This window comes from Coregonus clupeaformis, unplaced genomic scaffold (genome assembly GCF_020615455.1).
Source record: "Coregonus clupeaformis isolate EN_2021a unplaced genomic scaffold, ASM2061545v1 scaf0261, whole genome shotgun sequence".
Taxonomy (NCBI): domain Eukaryota; kingdom Metazoa; phylum Chordata; class Actinopteri; order Salmoniformes; family Salmonidae; genus Coregonus; species Coregonus clupeaformis.
The window spans coordinates 370001-395000 of NW_025533716.1; the positions used below are offsets into that span (position 1 = coordinate 370001).

At 48.8% G+C, this 25000-nt stretch overlaps 2 protein-coding genes across 2 annotated transcripts in view; both read left to right on the forward strand.

Annotated features, from left to right (window-relative positions):
- Positions 1 to 25000, forward strand: part of LOC121551701 (receptor-type tyrosine-protein phosphatase delta) — a 237095-nt gene that overhangs the window by 198374 nt on the left and 13721 nt on the right. The window contains 3 exon segments of the mRNA XM_045214471.1: positions 11167 to 11271; positions 11499 to 11679; positions 13544 to 13722. Of these exon segments, the coding sequence (XP_045070406.1) occupies positions 11167 to 11271; positions 11499 to 11679; positions 13544 to 13722 (465 nt within the window).
- On the forward strand, positions 3322 to 5520 carry LOC123484289 (general transcription factor II-I repeat domain-containing protein 2-like). The gene is made up of 2 exons (XM_045214470.1): positions 3322 to 5296; positions 5477 to 5520. Exon 1 carries the CDS (start codon positions 3472 to 3474, stop codon positions 5281 to 5283), a length of 1812 nt encoding a protein of 603 aa, XP_045070405.1. The 5' UTR covers positions 3322 to 3471; the 3' UTR covers positions 5284 to 5296; positions 5477 to 5520.

The following is a 25000-nucleotide window of genomic DNA, read 5'->3' on the forward strand; positions in this document are numbered from 1 at the left end:
ACCCTGATAAACGGAGAATGTGAGATCATTAAAAACGACCTGGTCTTGAATCCATCAGTAGCCTAGGCCTAAGGGTGTGGAGACACACATATTGTACGATATGAGGAGGGAATTATAGTCCTAAAAAATCTTTCCAGGTTCAGTGACTCCACCCAATGATGCGCAGCTCATTCACCAGCGATGGCTGATGCCCTTGTGTCAAAAGCCTGTCTCACTGTTGTTTTACTTTGTAAAACAATGCTGTTCGTTCAATAGGCCTATTTGGAAGTTGATAACATATTCGGTGGCCTAGAGCGGACAGATTAGTCTTGTCTTTTCAGCAGGAGCCATTTGCTTTCCAACCTGTTGTTTTCTGCGATTGTATTTGAAATATTGCGAAAGGCTTGTTTGGGCTGCATGCTGTTCACTGACAGATGTGCAGCGCGTTCAACCGACTGTAGGCTATGCCTTGTGATTGGGCTACACACAATCCACAGCTAGGCTATAAAAAATAAAAATAAAAGATTCATCCTCTGTGTCTAAATTCTAGGCCCTCCTGGTGTAGTATTCAGAATGACTTAATTTATTTCTGAACAGACAGCAGTAATGATAGAACAGCAGTAATTCTAGAACAGCAGTAATTCTAGAACAGCAGTAATTCTAGAACAGCAGTAATTCTAGAACAGCAGTAATTCTAGAACAGCAGTAATTCTAGAACAGCAGTAATTCTAGAACAGCAGTAATTCTAGAACAGCAGTAATTCTAGAACAGCAGTAATTCTATAACTTTGGTAAATGTAGTTGAATGCTGGAGAGATGCTAGTTGCAGACTCATGTCTATTAGAGCAGAGAGAGGGAGAGAGATCATAGCAACTGAATGCCATTCTAATTCTGGGAAAGATACAAGCGTGCTTCACTCTCTCACCACGGCAACGGCCACGCGTTGGTCTATGTAGGCTACAATGTTGCACAAACCATAAACCCGAGCCGGCCCTAAACAAATCAATTCTTAGACTATCAGGCACGTTTTCACATGACGTTTTTTAGGGGGCAGGAGAATTACATACGAGGGTTCTTGAATTAGCTGTGATTGATTTTATTAGTATTTTACATTGCAAACAGTGAAAATTATTTTTCATGCCCATGAGAGGTACCGGATCCTGGTAAATGTGTTCTGGAACGAAACAGTCCAAAATTGAGAGGTGCCAGATCCTGTTCCGGCAGGATCCGGCTCAAATTAAGCACTCGTTTTGTAGAACACTGTCTCTCCACACGTCAATGCAAGTTTCAGTGATTTAATTTGCCAAAGACCCTACCAAATATCTTGACTTTGTCCATCACTGGCCAAATTCATCACAGCAGTGTAACAACAAGCATGCATGAAACCCAGAGAAGAACTGACTTATGGAAAAACATTTGAAAACATATACTGTATATACAGTGGGGAAAAAAAGTATTTAGTCAGCCACCAATTGTGCAAGTTCTCCCACTTAAAAAGATGAGAGAGGCCTTTAATTTTCATCATAGGTACACGTCAACTATGACAGACAAAATAAGAAAAAAAAATCCAGAAAATCACATTGTAGGATTTTTTATGAATTTATTTGCAAATTATGGTGGAAAATAAGTATTTGGTCAATAACAAAAGTTTCTCAATACTTTGTTATATACCCTTTGTTGGCAATGACACAGGTCAAACGTTTTCTGTAAGTCTTCACAAGGTTTTCACACACTATTTTGGCCCATTCCTCCATGCAGATCTCCTCTAGAGCAGTGATGTTTTGGGGCTGTCGCTGGGCAACACGGACTTTCAACTCCCTCAAAGATTTTCTATGGGGTTGAGATCTGGAGACTGGCTAGGCCACTCCAGGACCTTGAAATGCTTCTTACGAAGCCACTCCTTCGTTGCCCGGGCAGTGTGTTTGGGATCATTGTCATGCTGAAAGACCCAGCCACGTTTCATCTTCAATGCCCTTGCTGATGGAAGGAGGTTTTCACTCAAAATCTCACGATACATGGCCCCATTCATTCTTTCCTTTACACGGATCAGTCGTCCTGGTCCCTTTGCAGAAAAACAGCCCCAAAGCATGATGTTTACACCCCCATGCTTCACAGTAGGTATGGTGTTCTTTGGATGCAACTCAGCATTCTTTGTCCTCCAAACACGACGAGTTGAGTTTTTACCAAAAAGTTCTATTTTGGTTTCATCTGACCATATGACATTCTCCCAATCCTCTTCTGGATCATCCAAATGCACTCTAGCAAACTTCAGACGGGCCTGGACATGTACTGGCTTAAGCAGGGGGACACGTCTGAAACTGCAGGATTTGAGTCCCTGGCGGCGTAGTGTGTTACTGATGGTAGGCTTTGTTACTTTGGTCCCAGCTCTCTGCAGGTCATTCACTAGGTCCCCCTGTGTGGTTCTGGGATTTTTGCTCACCGTTCTTGTGATAATTTTGACCCCACGGGGTGAGATCTTGCGTGGAGCCCCAGATCGAGGGAGATTATCAGTGGACTTGTATGTCTTCCATTTCCTAATAATTGCTCCCACAGTTGATTTCTTCAAACCAAGCTGATCACCTATTGCAGATTCAGTCTTCCCAGCCTGGTGCAGGTCTACAATTTTGTTTCTGGTGTCCTTTGACAGCTCTTTGGTCTTGGCCATAGTGGAGTTTGGAGTGTGACTGTTTGAGGTTGTGGACAGGTGTCTTTTATACTGATAACAAGTTCAAACAGGTGCTATTAATACAGGTAACGAGTGGAGGACAGAGGAGCCTCTTAAAGAAGAAGTTACAGGTCTGTGAGAGCCAGAAATCTTGCTTGTTTGTAGGTGACCAAATACTTATTTTCCACCATACTTTGCAAATAAATTCATAAAAAATCCTACAGTGTGATTTTCTGGATTTTTTTTTCTTAATTTGTCTGTCATAGTTGACGTGTACCTATGATGAAAATTACAGGCCTCTCTCATCTTTTTAAGTGGGAGAACTTGCACAATTGGTGGCTGACTAAATACTTTTTTTCCCCACTGTATATTCATCTCCTGAGCTTAAATGACATTGACCTTTTACCCAGACAGAAACCCCAAACACTTCTCATTGGCTAAACAAGCTAACCCTAACCCGCTGTGGAATGGAACTGACATGGAGAATACTTATCTTCCTCTTACTCAGCAAGTTACAGAGAGAGGGGGAGGGAGGGAGGAGTGGGGGAAAGAGGGAGGGTGAGAGAGAGGGAGGGAAAGGTAGGGAGAAAGAGGAGGTGAGAGAGAGAGAGTGTGTCTGTGTGTGTGTGTGTCTAACAAGGAAGCTGCCAGTGAAATGGAGTGTGTAACACAGTGGTCACCAAACTACGGCCCGCGGGCCGGATACGGCCCGTCAGCACATTTGGCCCGGCCCTCTGAACAATACCAGAGACGCTATCGGATTTTTTTCCTATTTGGCCTCCAGAAAAAAAATCCTAGGCCCGGCCCTGTCAAAGAGAGAACGGAATAATGGCGAAAAGGTTAGGTAAGAGAAAAATTTATTCAGAATGCAGGGTATTTAACCTGCAGTGGACAAACGATTATTTTTTTGTTCAATGCAAAGAAAAGGCTGTTTGTCTCATCTGTCAAGAGACGGTGGCGGTATTCAAAGAATACAATCTTCGCCGACACTATGAATCCCGTCACAAAGACAAGTACGATAGCTTGCAAGGCCAAATACGAGCAGACAAACTATCAAAGCTAAAAAGTGGACTACTATCTCAGCAGAATACATTTGTACGCCAAGCTCAGCTGAACCAGGCATCCGTTCGGGCCAGCTTTCGGGTTGCTAAACTGATAGCAAGCAGCGGTAAGCCTTTCACTGACGGAGAGTTTGTTAAGAAATGTATGGATGCTGTCGCGGAGGAGGTGTGTCCCGAGAAGAAAGATGCATTTAATGCCGTAAGTCTGTCGGCGAGTACAATCACCAGACGCGTTGAAGAAATCGGGAGTAATGTATATGCCCAGCTGCAGCAGAAGACGAAAGAATTTGACTTTTTTTCATTAGCACTGGATGAGAGCACGGACGTGCAAGACACAGCGCAACTGCTCATTTTTATTCGTGGAGTTAGCGCAAACTTTGAGATATGCGAGGAGCTGGCAGCCCTCCAAAGTCTCAAAGGGACTACAACGGGAGAGGATATTTTTGACAAAGTGTGCCAAACCATGGAGAAGTTGGACCTGGACTGGTCAAAGCTAGCTAGCATCACGACTGACGGGGCTCCTAGCATGGTGGGCGAAACTCGCGGTCTAATAGGACGCATGAACCGGGAGTTGGAAAAAAGGGGTCTCACCGCCCCGCTACGAGTCCACTGCCTAATTCACCAGCAAGCACTGTGCTGCAAAGTGTTGACGTGGGATTCTGTAATGAAGGTTGTGGTGTCGTGCATAAACTTCATCAGAGCAAAGGGACTTAAACACAGGCAGTTCCAAGAATTCCTGTCTGAACTGGAGTCTACGCACGGAGATGTGCTGTACTACACAGAGGTCCGATGGCTGAGCCGGGGCAGAGTTTTGAGGCGTTTTTACGAGCTGCTACCCGAAATTAACGCATTTCTTCATTTAAAAGACAAAACGGTCCCAGAGCTGATCGACCCAGAATGGAAATGGCACCTCGCATTTTTAACAGACGTGACAGAAATACTTAACAGCCTTAACTTGCAGCTACAAGGCGAGGGGAAACTCATTTGCGACATGTATTCACACATAAAAGCATTTGAGGTGAAATTAGCGCTGCTTTTGGAACAAGTGAAAAAGCGCAACTTCGTCCATCTTCCTGCTACCCAAAACCTGTCGACAGAGAACCCAGCGGTCCCATTCCCAGCTGAAAAGTGCGTGGAAGCACTGGAAATGCTGAAGGCGGAGTTCGGTGTGCGATTCAGTGAACTACATGTTCATGCAAAAGAAATCCGTCTTTTTCAGAACCCCTTTGTTGCCGACATTGATGAAGCCCAGCCTTCATATCAGTTTGAGTTGGCTGAGTTACAGAACTGTGATGTTCTGAAAGACGCATTCAAGCCCAACAGTCTCATTGACTTCTATGCCGCCCTCCCAAACGACACATATCCAAACATCAAAAAACACGCAATGAAAATGTCCACAGTTTTTGGCAGCACGTATATCTGCGAGAAAACCTTTTCTCGCATGAAACTGCTGAAAACTCCGATGAGATCAAGATTGACAGATGAACATTTGCATCAGTGCTTGAGACTGGCTGTAACTAGAATGGAACCTGATATTCAACTTCTCACCAGCCAGATGCAGGCCCACAGTTCACACTGATGAACATACATAGGTAAGCTCACTTTTCTGACTTGAATGAGTCATTCTGAGCATAAACAAATATAATCATAATAAAATCTACTGGGATAAAATCCATCTTTACAACCATACTGGTAGTGAAATGTATTGTGCTGTGTAGGTGCTGTATCACTTAGTTCAGTTTCTCAACCTGCTTCCTTTGTGGTTTTCACAGGGAAGTTGATGAGAGAGAGCTGCAAACAGCGGTGTCTACAAGCCTACTGGAACCTACAAAAGGATTATAAGGAAGGAACACAAGAACTTTAAGAGACTGCTCATATGTGTCAGAGAGATTCTGCTCTGACAACTGAGCTGAACTTTTATCTGTTAAGATTGTGCATGGCACAACAGAAAGTTAATGTTCCATGGCTTTTTTTTCTATGAAGAACCCAGAGAGAGTTATTTAGTTATTATTTATTTCATAAATAGTGTTATTTATTTCCTGTTTTTTCTGTGAAGAACTCAGAGAGGGTTATTTAGTTATTATTTATTTCATTAATAGTGTTATTATTTGTTTCCTGACTTTTTTTCTGTAAAGAACCTGGAAAGGGTTATTTGGTTATGTGTGGCTTTCTGGAAAACAATAAATTTTTTAAGCTCCCCTACGATCGTCACACTTTTTCTGTTACAAACTGACACCGGCCCCCCATCAGAGAAGGGAAAAGTTATGTGGCCCTCACAGGAAAAAGTTTGGGGACCCCTGGTGTAACAGGATTATAGGTGAATTAAATTAGCTTCTTTACAGTAACAATACAGTCTCTCTCTCTCTCTCGCTCTGTCTCTCTCTCTCTCTCTCTCTCTCTGTATCTCTCTGTCTCTCTCTCTCTCTCTCTCTCTCTCTCTCTCTCTCTGTATCTCTCTGCTCTCTCTCTCTCTCTCTCTCTCTCTCTCTCTGTCTCTCTCTCTGTCTCTCTCTCTCTCACCCGCCCCCCTCACTCTCTCTCTCTCTCTCTCTCTCACTCTCTGTATCTCTCGCTCTCGCCCCCCCCCTTCACCCCCTCTCTCTCTCACTCTCTGTCTCTCTCGCTCTCCCTCTCCCGAGAGCTGGGTTTATGATGGAGAAGGGAAAGTGCGTGCAGGTGCGCGCATGTGTGTGTGTGTGTGTGTGTGTTGGACCTGCCTGGAGTGTCCGTCTGTAGCCAGTCAACACAGCGTAACAGTAATGAGTACGTTTACATGCACACCAATAATGAGATATTAAGCTGATTATGGCAGTAGGCCGATTATGCAATAGTCATGTAAACACCTTACTCAGCGTAAAAAAGGTCAGAATCGAAGTAAGCACACGCCTGCTTTTCTGAGCAGTCTTTAAAATGATTAGGACGTTTAAACAGCCTAAACCGGCGTTCCAGCGGTGTATTTGATCTGCGCATGTGGCAGCACCAGCCGAGAGCCTCCCTGGTATGCGCGTGTAATGAATACTCAGGGAGAAAAAGGTGTAGATTCACGCGCAGTTAGCGCGGCACGTGTTTATTTCACCTTCACAGAAGGCAGGAATCGTAGTCACAGGCAGGCAATGGTCATACACAGGTAGGCAAACAGGCAGGTGAATCAAAAAACTAGGACTGAAGGCTATAACTGGTTCTCACAAACGAGCTAGGAAAAGGCTTAGTAGAGTCAAAACGAACAATACCTCACAAGGCACAAACAGAATGAACTGAACTAAATAAGGAGCTGATGAGACCAGGTGAGTAACTTACACAGGTGAAATCAATGAACAAAAATGAAAAACAGGGCTACGTTCAAGAACACAAAGAAACAGGGCTACGTTCAAGAACACAAAGAAACAGGGCTACGTTCAAGAACACAAAGAAACAGGGCTACGTTCAAGAACACAAGGTGAACTAAGAAAATAAATACAGAACCTTACAGCGCGAGTGAAGTGAGTTCGGAAAAACTTTAAATATGCATCTTAGAAATAGTTTTCACATCCAAACTCAGAATCAAATAGGCTTCCCAAAAATATCACTGTGGTTGAATGTTTAGTTTTATTGGTGTTTTTCTGCATATATCAATGTCCCATCAGGTATCCTGATTTCAGATGAGTCCGTGTAAACAAGATTATTAGGTCAATCATTCTTTTTAATGCAAAGCATGTAAACGTTTAAATCAAACTATTATATGAATCTATTGTGTGTATGTAACTGTACTCAGTAATGTGTTTGGTCCAGTGGCTGACTGTCTGGGTTGGAGGATAGGATAGTGTGTGTGTGTGTGTGTGTGTGTGTGTGTGTGTGTGTGTGTGTGTGTGTGTGTGTGTGTGTGTGTGTGTGTGAGTGTGTGTGTGTGTGTGTGTGTGTGTGTGTGTGTGTGTGTGTGTGTGTGTGTGTGTGTGTGTGTGTGTGTGTGTGTGTGAGTGTGTGAGTGTGAGTGAGTGTGAGTGTGAGTGTGAGCGTGTGCGTGTGCGTGTGCGTGTGAGTGTGAGTGTGTGTGTGAGTGTGAGTGTGTGTGTGTGTGTGTGTGTGTGTGTGAGTGTGAGTGTGTGTGTGAGTGTGTGTGTGTGTGTGTGTGAGTGAGTGTGAGTGAGTGTGTGTGTGTGTGTGAGTGTGTGTGTGTGAGTGTGTGTGTGTGAGTGTGAGTGTGAGTGTGTGTGTGAGTGTGTGTGTGTGTGTGTGTGCGTTTTACTATAGTTGTGAGTATTTCTTCACAAAAATAGTAAATCAACTAAAATTCAGAGAAGTGAGGACCGGTCCTCACTTGTAAAATGGCTATTTTAGGCTTAGGGGTTAGGTTTAGAATTAGGGTTAGGGTTAAGATTAGGGATTAGTGGTTAGGGTTAGGAAAGGGGACTGTGGGGACAGGGGGGACAGGGGGGACAGGGGGGACAGGGTGGACAGGGTGGACAGGGTGGACAGGGGGGACAGGGTGGACAGGGTGGACAGGGTGGACAGGGTGGACAGGGTGGACAGGGTGGACATAGAGACTTGACCAACTCATTTTATTAACCTCTAGTTTAAAGAGAACACTTCTAAAGCTGTTAAGAGTGTATGGGCAGGGGGTCCCACAGGTTAGGGGTTAGGGAAAATAGGATTTTGAATGGGAATCAATTGTTTGTCCCAAAAAAGTGTGTCTGTGTGTCAAGTTTAAAGTTTAAAGTTTTCACTTGCACAAATAAAGTAAAATACTCTAAACCCAACAATGCAGTAATCAATAAGAATGTATTACTACAAATAACACAAGGTAGAACAAAAACACATCAGATATAAAAATAAGAAATAAGAAGAACAGGAGAAAGTAAGAAGCTAAATACAGGGTCAGTTCCAGTACCATATTAACAATGTGCAGGGATACTGGAGTGATGGAGATAGATATGTATAGGTGTAAGGTGCTTATATACAGGGTCAGTTCCAGGACCATATTTACAATGTGCAGGGATACTGGAGTGATGGAGGTAGATATGTATAGGGGTAAGGTGACTAGGCATCAGGATCTATGATAAACAGAGTAGCAGCAGCGTAAATGATGATTGTATTTGAGTGGGTGTGTGTAGACCCAGTATAAATGTGTGTGCATGTTATGTGTGTGTTGGAGTGTCAGTGGTCGTGAGTGTGCACAAATAAATACAGGTGGCAACTCAGATAGTCTGTTAGCTATTTAGTTAGCCAGTCTGTTAGCTATTTAGTTAGCCATTCTGTTAGCTGTTTAGTTAGCCATTCTGTTAGCTATCCAATTTGTAAGTCGCTCTGGATAAGAGCGTCTGCTAAATGACGTAAATGTAAATGTAAATGTCTATTTAGTTAGCCATTCTGTTAGCTATTTCGTTAGCCATTCTGTTAGCTATTTAGTTAGCCATTCTGTTAGCTGTTTAGTTAGCCATTCTGTTAGCTATTTAGTTAGCCAGTCTGTTAGCTATTTAGTTAGCCATTCTGTTAGCCATCCTGTTAGCTGTTTAGTTAGCCATTCTGTTAGCTGTTTAGCAGTCTTATGGCTTGGGGATAGAAGCTGTTCAGGAGCCTGTTGACGTCAGACTTGATGCACCAGTACCTCTTGCCATGTGGAAGCAGAGAGAACAGTCTTTGGCTTGGGATAGGACTCAACACGGGGACTCCAGCTGGAGTCTTTAACGATTTTCCGGGCCTTCCTTTGTTAAACACTCCTGCTGATATAGGCCCCAGTGACTGCTGTCCCCATCACCCTCTGTAGGCTGTCTCATCGTCGCCGGTCGTGTCGTCAGCAAACTTGATGATGGTGTTGGAGTCGTGCGTGGCCACGCAGTCGTGGGTGAACAGGGAATACAGGAGGGGGACTAAGCACACACCCCTGAGGGGCCCCCCACTGCTGAGGGTCAGTGTGGCGGAGGTGATGTTGTCTACCCTCACTACCTGGGGTCGGCCCGTCAGGAAGTCCAGGATCCAGTTGGAGAGGGAGGTGTTCAGTCCCAGGGTCCTGAGCTTGGAGGGGACAATGGTGTAGAACACTCAGCTGCAGAATAGCATTCTCACATAGGTATTCCTCTTATCTAGGTGGGCGAGAGCGATGTGGAGTGCAATTGAGATTGCGTCATCTATGGATCTGTTGGGGCCGGTATGCAAATTGGAGTGGGTATAGGGTGTCTGGGTTGATGGAGAGGGTTTGCCCCATATCCAGTCTCAAAGCACTTCATGATTAAAGATGTAAGTGCTACCAGACGTTAGTCATTGGGGCATGAATCCCTTAGAGTTCTTAGGGAACAGGAATGATGGTGGTCATCTTTAAAACATGTGGGGGATTACAGACTGGGACAAGGAGAGGTTGGAAATATGCCTGCCAGCTGATCTGCACACGCTCTGACAACGCGCCCTGGAACACCGTCAGGCCTCGCGGCCTTATGCCTGCCAGCTGATCTGCACACGCTCTGAGAACGCGCCCTGGAACACCGTCAGTGTTGAGCTGATTAAAGACCTTACTCACGTCGGCCTCAGAGAGTGAGATCACCCAGTCCTCCGGTTCTCACGCACAGTATGGTGTTGTTATTGTTGAATACGCGCATAAAATGAGTTGAGTTGATCTGGAAGAGAGGCATCGTTGGACAGATCACTGCTGGGTCTTCCTTTGTACCCCATAATGGCCTGTAGCCCCTGCTCTCAGAGCCTGTGGAATAGGATTCCACCTTATCCCTATATTGTCCTCTGCAGAGGTGGTAGAGGGACTTCCTGTGTGTGTGTGTGTGTGTGTGTGTGTGTGTGTGTGTCTGTGTGTGTGTGTGTCTGTGTCTGTGTCTGTGTCTGTGTCTGTGTGTGTGTGTGTGTGTGTGTGTGTGTCTGTGTGTGTGTCTGTGTGATCTTGTTCTTTTATCCTCGTGGGGACCTGAAATCCCACAACCATGGTACAAGGACAATTCTCCCTGGTAGGGACATTTCCCACATCCCCATGAGGACAAAGGTTGTTTTAAGTTTAGGATTAGGGTTACAATTAGGATTATGGGTTAAGGTTAGGGTTAAGGTTAGGGTTAGGGATTAGGGAAAATATGGTTTCTAACATATAAAATATGGTTTTATATGTGTGTGTGTGTGTGACTGTGTGAGAGTGTGTGTGACTGTGTGTGTGTGTGTGTGACTGTGTGAGAGTGTGTGTGTGTGTGTTGGGGTGTTTTGGTTAGGGAACAGGATAGTGCTGTGTCTGTCTGACTGTGTCTGGGCAGAGAGGATCAAATGGATTTGATTTCCTTAAGCTAGCTAGCTAGTTGCAGGTCAACATTTTGCACACTGTAAACATTAGGTATTCTACACACTGTAGAAGGATGAATCATTTTAACTCCATTTAGTTCCAATTTGCACATTGGCCCTGCAAATAGTACTGGGCTAACTTTTACAGTTGATACCGTAACACACGGACTAACTTTTGGAATGCTTATGCACCGTGTTTTCCTGTTCCCTCCCCTCTTAGTGCTGGAGTGGGCCGGACTGGCTGTTTCATCGTGATTGACGCCATGGTGGAGCGAATCAAACACGAGAAGACGGTTGACATCTACGGTCACGTGACCCTCATGAGGTAAAAATGGGCTGCTATGTTGAATCACTTTGGGGAAATCTCTCGTCCAAAAAGCACAGCATTCATGTTCATAACATTGAACCAATTACCACTGTAGGGATGTAGTAGTTATTTCAAATGTTCTATTATTTTGCGGATACTTTACAGAAAATGCTAACTGAAACCAAAGACTGTGTGATTACCAGTGTTGCCAGTAAATTAACCCTGACTGAAACATTCAACTTTAGGTCCCAGCGGAACTACATGGTGCAGACGGAGGATCAGTATGCCTTTATTCACGACGCGCTGCTGGAAGCCGTCGCCTGTGGCAACACTGAGGTTCCGGCGCGGAACCTTTATGCCTACATCCAGACACTGACCAAAATAGAACCGGCGGAGAACGTCACGGGCATGGAACTGGAGTTCAAGGTACGTTCTAAAGGTTCTAGGGTTCTGTGGTGCTGTTCAGGAACACTGAAAAGTTGTGTCTGTGTGATCCAGGGACCTAGCCAGCACTACTGTACCTCCTTGCCCGTTCAAATAAAATATTTAAATATTGATCATTTATTTGACCGAGACGTGCGACGACAGCAAGACTCCTCAATCTCAGATAAAGCTTCAGAGCGAGGGAAACAGCGCCCCTCTGCCTCAGGATGTGCAGACCATGTATCTGATGCTGTCTGGACCAAAAGAGTATAACATGTTGCCCCCCCCGTGGCACTCAGTGTTCGATTGGCTTCCTGTGGTTTCCTCTCCGTCTCTCTCTATATTGATCTGTTGTTCTTTCTCACACGAGTCAAGCAACGGTCAGAGTGTGTGTGTGTGTGTGTGTCTGTGTGTGTCTGTGTGTGTGTGTATGTGTGTGTGTGTGTGTGTGTGTGTGTGTGTGTGTGTGTGTGTGTGTGTGTGTGTGTGTGTGTGTGTGTGTGGGTGTGTGTGTGTGTGTGTTTGGGGTTTTGCTGACTCAGGATCAACTCTGGTTCACATGTGTGTTGAGACAGCCAGAGGGCCTGTGGTTTCCTCTCCCCCTTCTCCTCCTCTCCTCTCTGCCTCCTCTCCTCTCGTCTTCACCTCCTCTCTTCCTCCTCCCCTCTCTTCCTCCTCCCCTCTCTTCCTCCTCTCTTCTCTTCCTCCTCTCCTCTTTTCCTCTTCCCCCTCTCTTCCTCCTCTCCTCTCTTCCTCCTCTCCTCTCTACCTCCTCTCCTCTCTTCCTCCTCTCTTCTCTTCCTCCTCTCCTCTCCTCTCTTCCTCCTCTCCTCTCTTCCTCCTCTCCTCTCTACCTCCTCTCCTCTCTTCCTCCTCTCTTCTCTTCCTCCTCTCCTCTCTTCCTCCTCTCCTCTCTTCCTCTTCCTCCTCCCCCTCTCTTCCTCCTCTCTTCTCTTCCTCCTCTCCTCTCTTCCTCCTCTCTTCTCTTCCTCTTCTCCTCTCTTCCTCCTCCCCCTCTCTTCCTCCTCTCCTCTCTTCCTCCTCCCCTCTCTTCCTCCTCTCCTCTCTTCCTCATCTCCTCTCTTCCTCCTCTCCTCTCTTCCTCCTCCCCCTCTCTTCCTCCTCTCCTCTCTTCCTCCTCTCTTCTCTTCCTCCTCTCCTCTCTTCCTCCTCCCCCTCTCTTCCTCTCCTCTCTTCCTCCTCTCTTCTCTTCCTCCTCTCCTCTCTTCCTCTTCCCCCTCTCTTCCTCCTCTCCTCTCTTCCTCCTCCCCCTCTCTTCCTCCTCTCTTCTCTTCCTCCTCTCCTCTCTTCCTCCTCTCCTCTCTTCCTCCTCTCTTCTCTTCCTCCTCCCCTCTCTTCCTCCTCTCCTTTCTTCCTCCTCCCCTTCTCTTCCTCCTCTCCTCTCTTCCTCCTCTCCTCTCTTTCTGTTAGTTAGACTCTGTGCAAACTGAACTGTATAGCGCTCATGCTCTGTTCTACTATGTCATGATATAATGCATTATGTCATGTGATATTTTCTTACGAATTGTTAAGCCATATGTTATCTTGTTATAACATAACTTATCTATGTCATGACATATCATGTCCCACAGCATCTAGTCAATGCTAGGGTCAATCTTAAATATGAAGTCATGCTCTGTTCTGCTGTGTCATTCTATGTCTCATTATTACATGATGTGTAGCTATGTCACATTATAACACCCTATGTCACCCTCATCCCCTTCATAGCGCTTGACCACTTCCCTTCCTCCTCTCATGTCATATCTTGTTATGATACAATATGTAATGCTATGTCACATTATAACACCCCTATGTCATGCTACGTCACATTATAACAACCCTATGTCATCTCCCTCCCCCTCCATAGCGGTTGGCCAGTGCGAAGGCCCACACCTCCAGGTTTGTGAGTGCCAACCTGCCGTGTAACAAGTTCAAGAACCGTCTGGTGAACATCATGCCCTATGAGACCACCAGGGTCTGTCTGCAGCCAATCAGAGGAGTGGAGGGGTCAGACTACATCAACGGCAGCTTCATAGACGGATACAGGTGAGAGGGGAGGGGGGAGAGGGTAGGGGGGAGAGGGGAGGGGGGAGAGGGTAGGGGGGTGCCTGTGTGTGTGTGTGTTTTTTACAGTAGCAAAGAGAACAATCAAAGACATACATTTCTTTGGAACAGCAAACATTTATTTACATTTATTTGAAATTGTCTATTGATTGGATGTGTCCATTGACTAAAACATTTTTATAGGACATATAAAAGAGGTTAGAACTAGTTATTGTAATACAGTGCTTCTCAAACCTCAAGTTGAATCAGCTGTGCCAGCAAGTTCAATCAGCTGTGCCAGCTCTGGAATAGATCAAAGACATGGAACGGCTGGGGGTCCTGAGGAGAGGTTGGAGAACGGCTGGGGGTCCTGAGGAGAGGTTTGGAACGGCTGGGGGTCCTGAGGAGAGGTTTGGAACGGCTGGGGGTCCTGAGGAGAGGTTTGGAACGGCTGGGGGTCCTGAGGAGAGGTTTGGAACGGCTGGGGGTCCTGAGGAGAGGTTGGAGAACGGCTGGGGGTCCTGAGGAGAGGTTTGGAACGGCTGGGGGTCCTGAGGAGAGGTTTGGAACGGCTGGGGGTCCTGAGGAGAGGTTTGGAACGGCTGGGGTTCCTGAGGAGAGGTTTGGAACGGCTGGGGGTCCTGAGGAGAGGTTTGGAACGGCTGGGGGTCCTGAGGAGAGGTTGGAGAACGGCTGGGGGTCCTGAGGAGAGGTTGGAGAACGGCTGGGGGTCCTGAGGAAAGGTTTGGAACGGCTGGGGGTCCTGAGGAGAGGTTGGAGAACGGCTGGGGGTCCTGAGGAGAGGTTTGGAACGGCTGGGGGTCCTGAGGAGAGGTTTGGAACGGCTGGGGGTCCTGAGGAGAGGTTTGGAACGGCTGGGGGTCCTGAGGAGAGGTTTGGAACGGCTGGGGGTCCTGAGGAGAGGTTGGAGAACGGCTGGGGGTCCTGAGGAGAGGTTTGGAACGGCTGGGGGTCCTGAGGAGAGGTTTGGAACGGCTGGGGGTCCTGAGGAGAGGTTTGGAACGGCTGGGGGTCCTGAGGAGAGGTTTGGAACGGCTGGGGGTCCTGAGGAGAGGTTTGGAACGGCTGGGGGTCCTGAGGAGAGGTTGGAGAACGGCTGGGGGTCCTGAGGAGAGGTTTGGAACGGCTGGGGGTCCTGAGGAGAGGTTTGGAACGGCTGGGGGTCCTGAGGAGAGGTTTGGAACGGCTGGGGGTCCTGAGGAGAGGTTTGGAACGGCTGGGGGTCCTGAGGAGAGGTTGGAGAACGGCTGGGGTCCTGAGGAGAGGTTGGAGAACGGCTGGGGGTCCTGAGGAGAGGTTTGGAACGGCTGGGGGTCCTGAGGAGAGGTTGGAGAATGGCTGGGGGTCCTGAGGAGAGGTTGGAGAACGGCTGGAGGTCCTGAGGAAAGGTTTGGAACGGCTGGGGGTCCTGAGGAGAGGTTTGGAACGGCTGGGGGTCCTGAGGAGAGGTTTGGGACGGCTGGGGGTCCTGAGGAGAGGTTTGGGACGGCTGGGGGTCCTGAGGAGAGGTTGGAGAACGGCTGGGGGTCCTGAGGAGAGGTTTGGAACGGCTGGGGGTCCTGAGGAGAGGTTGGAGAACGGCTGGGGGTCCTGAGGAGAGGTTTGGAACGGCTGGGGGTCCTGAGGAGAGGTTGGAGAATGGCTGGGGGTCCTGAGGAGAGGTTGGAGAACGGCTGGGGGTCCTGAGGAAAGGTTTGGAACGGCTGGGGGTCCTGAGGAGAGGTTTGGAACGGCTGGGGGTCCTGAGGAGAGGTTTAGAACGGCTGGGGGTCCTGAGGAGAGGTTTGGGACGGCTGGGGGTCCTGAGGAGAGGTTGGAGAACGGCTGGGGGTCCTGAGGAGAGGTTTGGAACGGCTGGGGGTCCTGAGGAGAGGTTGGAGAACGGCTGGGGGTCCTGAGGAGAGGTTTGGGACGGCTGGGGGTCCTGAGGAGAGGTTGGAGAACGGCTGGGGGTCCTGAGGAGAGGTTTGGAACGGCTGGGGGTCCTGAGGAGAGGTTGGAGAACGGCTGGGGGTCCTGAGGAGAGGTTTGGAACGGCTGGGGGTCCTGAGGAGAGGTTGGAGAATGGCTGGGGGTCCTGAGGAGAGGTTGGAGAACGGCTGGGGGTCCTGAGGAAAGGTTTGGAACGGCTGGGGGTCCTGAGGAGAGGTTGGAGAACGGCTGGGGGTCCTGAGGAAAGGTTTGGAACGGCTGGGGGTCCTGAGGAGAGGTTTGGAACGGCTGGGGGTCCTGAGGAGAGGTTTGGAACGGCTGGGGGTCCTGAGGAGAGGTTTGGGACGGCTGGGGGTCCTGAGGAGAGGTTGGAGAACGGCTGGGGGTCCTGAGGAGAGGTTTGGAACGGCTGGGGGTCCTGAGGAGAGGTTGGAGAACGGCTGGGGGTCCTGAGGAGAGGTTTGGAACGGCTGGGGGTCCTGAGGAGAGGTTGGAGAATGGCTGGGGGTCCTGAGGAGAGGTTGGAGAACGGCTGGGGGTCCTGAGGAAAGGTTTGGAACGGCTGGGGGTCCTGAGGAGAGGTTTGGAACGGCTGGGGGTCCTGAGGAGAGGTTTGGAACGGCTGGGGGTCCTGAGGAGAGGTTTGGGACGGCTGGGGGTCCTGAGGAGAGGTTGGAGAACGGCTGGGGGTCCTGAGGAGAGGTTTGGAACGGCTGGGGGTCCTGAGGAGAGGTTGGAGAACGGCTGGGGGTCCTGAGGAGAGGTTTGGGACGGCTGGGGGTCCTGAGGAGAGGTTGGAGAACGGCTGGGGGTCCTGAGGAGAGGTTTGGAACGGCTGGGGGTCCTGAGGAGAGGTTGGAGAACGGCTGGGGGTCCTGAGGAGAGGTTTGGAACGGCTGGGGGTCCTGAGGAGAGGTTGGAGAATGGCTGGGGGTCCTGAGGAGAGGTTGGAGAACGGCTGGGGGTCCTGAGGAAAGGTTTGGAACGGCTGGGGGTCCTGAGGAGAGGTTTGGAACGGCTGGGGGTCCTGAGGAGAGGTTTGGAACGGCTGGGGGTCCTGAGGAGAGGTTTGGGACGGCTGGGGGTCCTGAGGAGAGGTTGGAGAACGGCTGGGGGTCCTGAGGAGAGGTTTGGAACGGCTGGGGGTCCTGAGGAGAGGTTGGAGAACGGCTGGGGGTCCTGAGGAGAGGTTTGGGACGGCTGGGGGTCCTGAGGAGAGGTTTGGAACGACTGGGGGTCCTGAGGAAAGGTTTGGAACGGCTGGGGGTCCTGAGGAGAGGTTTGGAACGGCTTGGGGTCCTGTGGAGAGGTTTGGAACGGCTGGGGGTCCTGAGGAGAGGTTGGAGAACGGCTGGGGGTCCTAAGGAGAGGTTTGGAACGGCTGGGGGTCCTGAGGAGAGGTTTGGGACGGCTGGGGGTCCTGAGGAGAGGTTTGGAACGGCTGGGGGTCCTGAGGAGAGGTTGGAGAACGGCTGGGGGTCCTGAGGAGAGGTTTGGAACGGCTGGGGGTCCTGAGGAGAGGTTGGAGAACGGCTGGGGGTCCTGAGGAGAGGTTTGGGACGGCTGGGGGTCCTGAGGAGAGGTTGGAGAACGGCTGGGGGTCCTGAGGAGAGGTTTGGAACGGCTGGGGGTCCTGAGGAGAGGTTGGAGAACCCCTGTTGTAGTAGATGAACAATTTTATCAAAAAGTAAGATAAGAAACAGACAAAGCAAAACCAAAACCCAACATACAATATTAAAATAATATTAAAACGTGGCCTGGGGTGGAACACAATAGCACCGCCTGGAGTTTGCTAAAAGGAATTGGCACTTGGATTGGAACAGGTGCTATGGTCAGATGACATGGAAAAAGAGCTCTTTGGCCGGGTGCACACCAGGGTGTGTTTGGTGTTGAAAAACGGAAGCATATGCAGAAAAGTATCTCATACCTATGGTAAAATATGGGGGTGGATCTTTGGTGTTATGGAGCTATTTTGCTTCTATTTTCCTTCCAATGGTCTTGACGCCCTTGTTAAGGTCAACGGCATCATGAACGTTACCAACTACCAGGACATTTTAGCCAAAAACCTGGTTGCATTTTACATTTACATTTTAGTCATTTAGCAGACGCTCTTATCCAGAGCGACTTTCTGCCTGGAGGCTGAAACTTGGCCGCAAATGGATCTTCCAGTAAGACAATAACTCCAAGCACACATCAAAATCCACAAATAAATTATTAATTGACCACAAAATCAACATTTTGCAATTCTCAGTCTCCGGACTTGAAACCCATTGAAAACCTGAATTAAAGGGTGCCGTTCATAAATGCAGATTAAAGATATCAAGGATCTGGAAAGATTCTGTATGGAGGAATAGTCTAAAATCCCTCCCAATGTGTTCTCCAATCTCATAAAACATTTTAGAAAAAGGTTCAGTGTCGTTATCCTCGCAAGGAGATGCTGCAGTATTGAAAACAGGAGTGCCAATAATTATTCAAGGATGGCATCCTTTTAGGGTGGCAGTTTGACTGAATGTATGGAGAGATAGATGGAGCAGTGGAATTCAATCCAGGATGGTTCAACATGTTTAAACCTTCAGCTACGAAGATCATTGGCACTGACAGATCCATGACAAGGGAAAAGTCCAGAGTCCCTCTCCCAAACCAAGCTGTAATGGTATCAGGGTGGATTACTAGTGAGATCAGTGACAAAAGATCCCTATCAGAACCCAGACAGTGAGAACATCCAGAGTTTCTCTTCCAAATCAAGCTGTTGCCCCAGTGTTGCCCCTAGTGTTACCCCTAGTGTTACCCCTAGTGTTGCCCCAGTGTTACCCCTAGTGTTGCCCCAGTGTTACCCCTAGTGTTACCCCTAGTGTTGCCCCAGTGTTGCCCCCAGTGTTACCCCTAGTGTTGCCCCCAGTGTTACCCCTAGTGTTACCCCTAGTGTTACCCCTAGTGTTACCCCTAGTGTTACCCCAGTGTTACCCCTAGTGTTACCCCTAGTGTTACCCCTAGTGTTGCCCCTAGTGTTACCCTAGTGTTGCCCCTAGTGTTACCCCAGTGTTGCCCCAAGTGTTACCCCTAGTGTTGCCCCCAGTGTTACCCCTAGTGTTACCCCTAGTGTTGCCCCTAGTGTTACACCTAGTGTTGCCCCTAGTGTTACCCCTAGTGTTGCCCCTAGTGTTGCCCCTAGTGTTACCCCTAGTGTTGCCCCTAGTGTTACCCCTAGTGTTGCCCCAGTGTTACCCCTAGTGTTGCCCCTAGTGTTACCCCTAGTGTTGCCCCTAGTGTTACCCCTAGTGTTGCCCCTAGTGTTACCCCTAGTGTTGCCCCAGTGTTACCCCTAGTGTTGCCCCTAGTGTTGCCCCAGTGTTACCCCTAGTGTTGCCCCAGTGTTACCCCTAGTGTTGCCCCAGTGTTACCCCTAGTGTTGCCCCTAGTGTTACCCCAGTGTTACCCCTAGTGTTACCCCTAGTGTTACCCCAGTGTTACCCCTAGTGTTGCCCCTAGTGTTACCCCAGTGTTGCCCCAAGTGTTACCCCTAGTGTTGTCCCCAGTGTTACCCCTAGTGTTACCCCTAGTGTTGCCCCTAGTGTTACACCTAGTGTTGCCCCTAGTGTTACCCCTAGTGTTGCCCCTAGTGTTGCCCCTAGTGTTACCCCCAGTGTTGCCCCTAGTGTTACCCCTAGTGTTGCCCCAGTGTTACCCCTAGTGTTGCCCCTAGTGTTACCCCTAGTGTTACCCCTAGTGTTGCCCCTAGTGTTACCCCTAGTGTTGCCCCAGTGTTACCCCTAGTGTTGCCCCTAGTGTTACCCCTAGTGTTACCCCTAGTGTTACCCCTAGTGTTACCCCTAGTGTTGCCCCTAGTGTTACCCCTAGTGTTGCCCCAGTGTTACCCCTAGTGTTGCCCCTAGTGTTACACCTAGTGTTGCCCCTAGTGTTACCCCTAGTGTTGCCCCTAGTGTTGCCCCAGTGTTACCCCTAGTGTTGCCCCTAGTGTTACCCCTAGTGTTGCCCCCAGTGTTACCCCAGTGTTACCCCTAGTGTTGCCCCTAGTGTTACCCCTAGTGTTGCCCCTAGTGTTACCCCTAGTGTTGCCCCAGTGTTGCCCCTAGTGTTGCCCCTAGTGTTACCCCTAGTGTTGCCCCTAGTGTTACCCCTAGTGTTGCCCCTAGTGTTACCCCTAGTGTTGCCCCTAGTGTTACCCCTAGTGTTGCCCCTAGTGTTAACCCCAGTGTTACCCCTAGTGTTGCCCCTAGTGTTGCCCCTAGTGTTACCCCTAGTGTTGCCCCTAGTGTTACCCCTAGTGTTGCCCCTAGTGTTGCCCCAGTGTTACCCCTAGTGTTGCCCCTAGTGTTGCCCCAGTGTTACCCCTAGTGTTCCCCCTAGTGTTACCCCTAGTGTTGCCCCTAGTGTTACCCCTAGTGTTACCCCTAGTGTTGCCCCAGTGTTACCCCTAGTGTTGCCCCTAGTGTTACCCCTAGTGTTACACCTAGTGTTGCCCCTAGTGTTACCCCTAGTGTTGCCCCTAGTGTTGCCCCTAGTGTTACCCCTAGTGTTGCCCCTAGTGTTACCCCTAGTGTTGCCCCAGTGTTACCCCTAGTGTTACCCCTAGTGTTGCCCCTAGTGTTACCCCTAGTGTTACCCCTAGTGTTGCCCCTAGTGTTGCCCCTAGTGTTGCCCCTAGTGTTGCCCCTAGTGTTGCCCCTAGTGTTCCCCTAGTGTTGCCCCTAGTGTTACCCCTAGTGTTACCCCTAGTGTTGCCCCTAGTGTTACCCCTAGTGTTGCCCCTAGTGTTACCCCTAGTGTTGCCCCTAGTGTTACCCCTAGTGTTGCCCCCAGTGTTACCCCTAGTGTTACCCCTAGTGTTGCCCCTAGTGTTACCTGTTCCCTAGTGTTGCCCCTAGTGTTGCCCCCTAGTGTTGCCCTAGTGTTACCCCCTAGTGTTGCCCCTAGTGTTGCCCTAGTGTTGCCCCTAGTGTTACCCCTAGTGTTGCCCCTAGTGTTGCCCCTAGTGTTGCCCCTAGTGTTACCCCTAGTGTTGCCCCTAGTGTTAACCCTAGTGTTGTCCCTAGTGTTGCCCCTAGTGTTGCCCCTAGTGTTACCCCTAGTGTTACCCCTAGTGTTACCCCTAGTGTTGCCCCTAGTGTTGCCCCTAGTGTTACCCCTAGTGTTGTCCCTAGTGTTGCCCCTAGTGTTGCCCCTAGTGTTGCCCCTAGTGTTGCCCCTAGTGTTGCCCCTAGTGTTGCCCCTAGTGTTACCCCTAGTGTTGCCCCTAGTGTTGCCCCTAGTGTTGCCCCTAGTGTTGCCCCTAGTGTTAACCCTAGTGTTAACCCTAGTGTTGTCCCTAGTGTTGCCCCTAGTGTTGCCCCTAGTGTTGCCCCTAGTGTTAACCCTAGTGTTGTCCCTAGTGTTGCCCCTAGTGTTGCCCCTAGTGTTGCCCCTAGTGTTGCCCTAGTGTTGCCCCTAGTGTTGCCCCTAGTGTTGCCCCTAGTGTTGCCCTAGTGTTGCCCCTAGTGTTGCCCTAGTGTTGCCCCTAGTGTTGCCCCTAGTGTTGCCCTAGTGTTGCCCTAGTGTTGCCCCTAGTGTTGCCCTAGTGTTGCCCCTAGTGTTACCCCTAGTGTTGCCCCTAGTGTTACCCCTAGTGTTACCTCCATCTTACTCCAGCAGACAGAACCACTCCTGCAGCGCCCTGCCGGACCCTACAGAGCCCCCACGGTCCCCTAGTACTGACTGTTACTTCAGTAAGGCTGCTAATGTACCCCCTTCTACTGTTGTTGCTGCTGCTCCCAGGTCCACTGTTTCTGGACCAGACTGAGACGTCACAGCTGCTGCTAAGGCAGCCTCCATAGGTTGACACATCTACAGTAGGCTGCTTTCACCCTCACATCTACAGTAGGCTGCTTTCACCCTCACATCTACAGTAGGCTGCTTTCACCCTCACATCTACAGTAGGCTGCTTTCACCCTCACATCTAACAGTAGGCTGCTTTCACCCTCACATCTACAGTAGGCTGCTTTCACCCTCACATCTACAGTAGGCTGCTTTCACCCTCACATCTACAGTAGGCTGCTTTCACCCTCACATCTACAGTAGGCTGCTTTCACCCACACATCTACAGTAGGCTGCTTTCACCCTCACATCTACAGTAGGCTGCTTTCACCCTCACATCTACAGTAGGCTGCTTTCACCCTCACATCTACAGTAGGCTGCTTTCACCCTCACATCTACAGTAGGCTGCTTTCACCCTCACATCTACAGTAGGCTGCTTTCACCCTCACATCTACAGTAGGCTGCTTTCACCCTCACATCTACAGTAGGCTGCTTTCACCCTCACATCTAACAGTAGGCTGCTTTCACCCTCACATCTACAGTAGGCTGCTTTCACCCTCACATCTACAGTAGGCTGCTTTCACCCTCACGTCTACAGTAGGCTACTTTCACCCTCACATCTACAGTAGGCTGCTTTCACCCTCACATCTACAGTAGGCTGCTTTCACCCTCACATCTACAGTAGGCTGCTTTCACCCTCACATCTACAGTAGGCTGCTTTCACCCTCACATCTAACAGTAGGCTGCTTTCACCCTCACATCTACAGTAGGCTGCTTTCACCCTCACAACTACAGTAGGCTGCTTTCACCCTCACATCTACAGTAGTCTCCTTTCACTAAAGTTGGGGGGAAGCTGAACTTTATTAAAATCCTCAGTGACCAATCAAAGCTCACCACAGCTTCCATCCCCTACTGGATTGGCTGACAGTGGCTGTTGATGAGTAGCACTACCTACCTAGCTTGCTTGCTAGCACCCACATGAGGGCAAGCCTGGCGTGGCTTGGCCAGTGCTGCTTGTATAGTGTAAACGTCCGCTGAGCCTTAGCCCCAGTCACAAACCACTTAACACAAGACAATAACGGTGACCTCGAATATTCATCACTGTTGGGGCGGGGTTGTCAACCAAACAGCAGTCAGCGTTTAGTATGTATCAAGCTTGATCAAGGAGACGGCGCACTAAATGGCACCCTATTCCCTATGAAGTGCACTACTTTTGACCAGGGTCCTATAGGGAACAGAGAGACCCCTATTCCCTATGAAGTGCACTACTTTTGACCAAGGCCCTGTAGGGAACAGGGAGATATTTGGAACGGGGCCATAGAATGAGGTCTAGCAGGTTCTAGTGCTTCAGTGTTGTTAGACACGTTTTACTTTTTAACCATGACTTTGACACAGTAAATGAACTGAAAGAAATGGCGCCGTTTTCCACAGTGGTGTGGGTAAAGCAATACACGCCTCTACAACGGATAGACTGAAGGCTGGTATACACTGAAACGTGACCAGAGAATTGGTAGGAATGAGTGTAAAGAGACATGTTCCCCTCAGAATCAGACACCAGACAGATTTTGATTCTAATTTACGGCCAGCATGTTGGATCACAGTAAAATAGTCCAATGTCAGCAGACTCTGTCATTATTTGCAACAGCACTGATAATAAGGTGTCCCACACTTTGAGGCTATGCACAAATTAAAGGAGTGTGGCTTTTAAAAACAGGAAGAGCATTGATATATAACAAATGATGATGTGTGCTCATTGTGGCTCTGGTCTTACCATGCTGGTCCAATGTTCATGCGGAGAGTCACTGGATCAACCTGCCTCTGTTGCTGTCTTCCCGCTGTTGAAACAACCTTCCGTCTGACAGTGTCCTGAGGTACAGGTGATTACGTCATCGCACCGTGGCAGGAGGCGGGGCCAGGTGCGTTCTAGGCTCCACTACATTACAGACATTTTCATTGCATCAAAAACCATGTCACGTCATTGACTGAGCAGTCTGGCATCAGATTGCTATAGCAGATGATGTGGTTTAGCTGATATGTTAAACACCTATCCAGGTGTTGTGAGATCTGGCAGGTGTCTGTAATGTAGTCATCCTGTAACGCACCCTATCCAGGTGTTGTGAGATCTGGCAGGTGTCTGTAATGTAGTCATCCTGTAACGCACCCTATCCAGGTGTTGTGAGATCTGGCAGGTGTCTGTAATGTAGTCATCCTGGAACGCACCCTTTCCAGGTGTTGTGAGATCTGGCAGGTGTCTGTAATGTAGTCATCCTGGAACGCATTCCTTTCCAGGTGTTGTGAGATCTGGCAGGTGTCTGTAATGTAGTCATCCTGGAACGCACCCTATCCAGGTGTTGTGAGATCTGGAAGGTGTCTGTAATGTAGTCATCCTGGAACGCACCCTTTCCAGGTGTTGTGAGATCTGGCAGGTGTCTGTAATGTAGTCATCCTGTAACGCACCCTATCCAGGTGTTGTGAGATCTGGAAGGTGTCTGTAATGTAGTCATCCTGGAACGCACCCTTTCCAGGTGTTGTGAGATCTGGAAGGTGTCTGTAATGTAGTCATCCTGTAACGCACCCTTTCCAGGTGTTGTGAGATCTGGAAGGTGTCTGTAATGTAGTCATCCTGGAACGCACCCTTTCCAGGTGTTGTGAGATCTGGAAGGTGTCTGTAATGTAGTCATCCTGTAACGCACCCTATCTAGGTGTTGTGAGATCTGGCAGGTATCTGTAATGTAGTCATCCTGGAACGCACCCTTTCCAGGTGTTGTGAGATATGGCAGGTGTCTAATGTAGTCATCCTGGAACGCACCCTTTCCAGGTGTTGTGAGATATGGCAGGTGTCTAATGTAGTCATCCTGGAACGCACCCTATCCAGGTGTTGTGAGATCTGGCAGGTGTCTAATGTAGTCATCCTGGAACGCACCCTTTCCAGGTGTTGTGAGATATGGCAGGTGTCTAATGTAGTCATCCTGGAACGCACCCTATCCAGGTGTTGTGAGATCTGGCAGGTGTCTAATGTAGTCATCCTGGAACGCACCCTATCCAGGTGTTGTGAGATCTGGCAGGTGTCTAATATAGTCATCCTGGAACGCACCCTTTCCAGGTGTTGTGAGATCTGGAAGGTGTCTGTAATGTAGTCATCCTGAAACGCACCCTTTCCAGGTGTTGTGAGATCTGGAAGGTGTCTGTAATGTAATCATCCTCTAACATTATTCAAACAAATTCAAACAAACATTTATTTTTTTATTTTTTTGTTTATATACATATTTTTGGGGGATATATAAAAACAGGGTAGATACAGTTTTTGAAATAGATGTACAATTATATCCATTTTTTAACAACAAGGGGAGTAAGCATCATGCATACAGATTACAATCAAAAGACCCTCCCGCCCCAACAAGCAAAATAATACCCAACATACAATATTAAAATAATATTAAAATAAAACCCAACATTCCCTGTTAGTCCATTGACAATGTTTATATTTTTTATTTAAGAACAAATTCTTATTTACAAT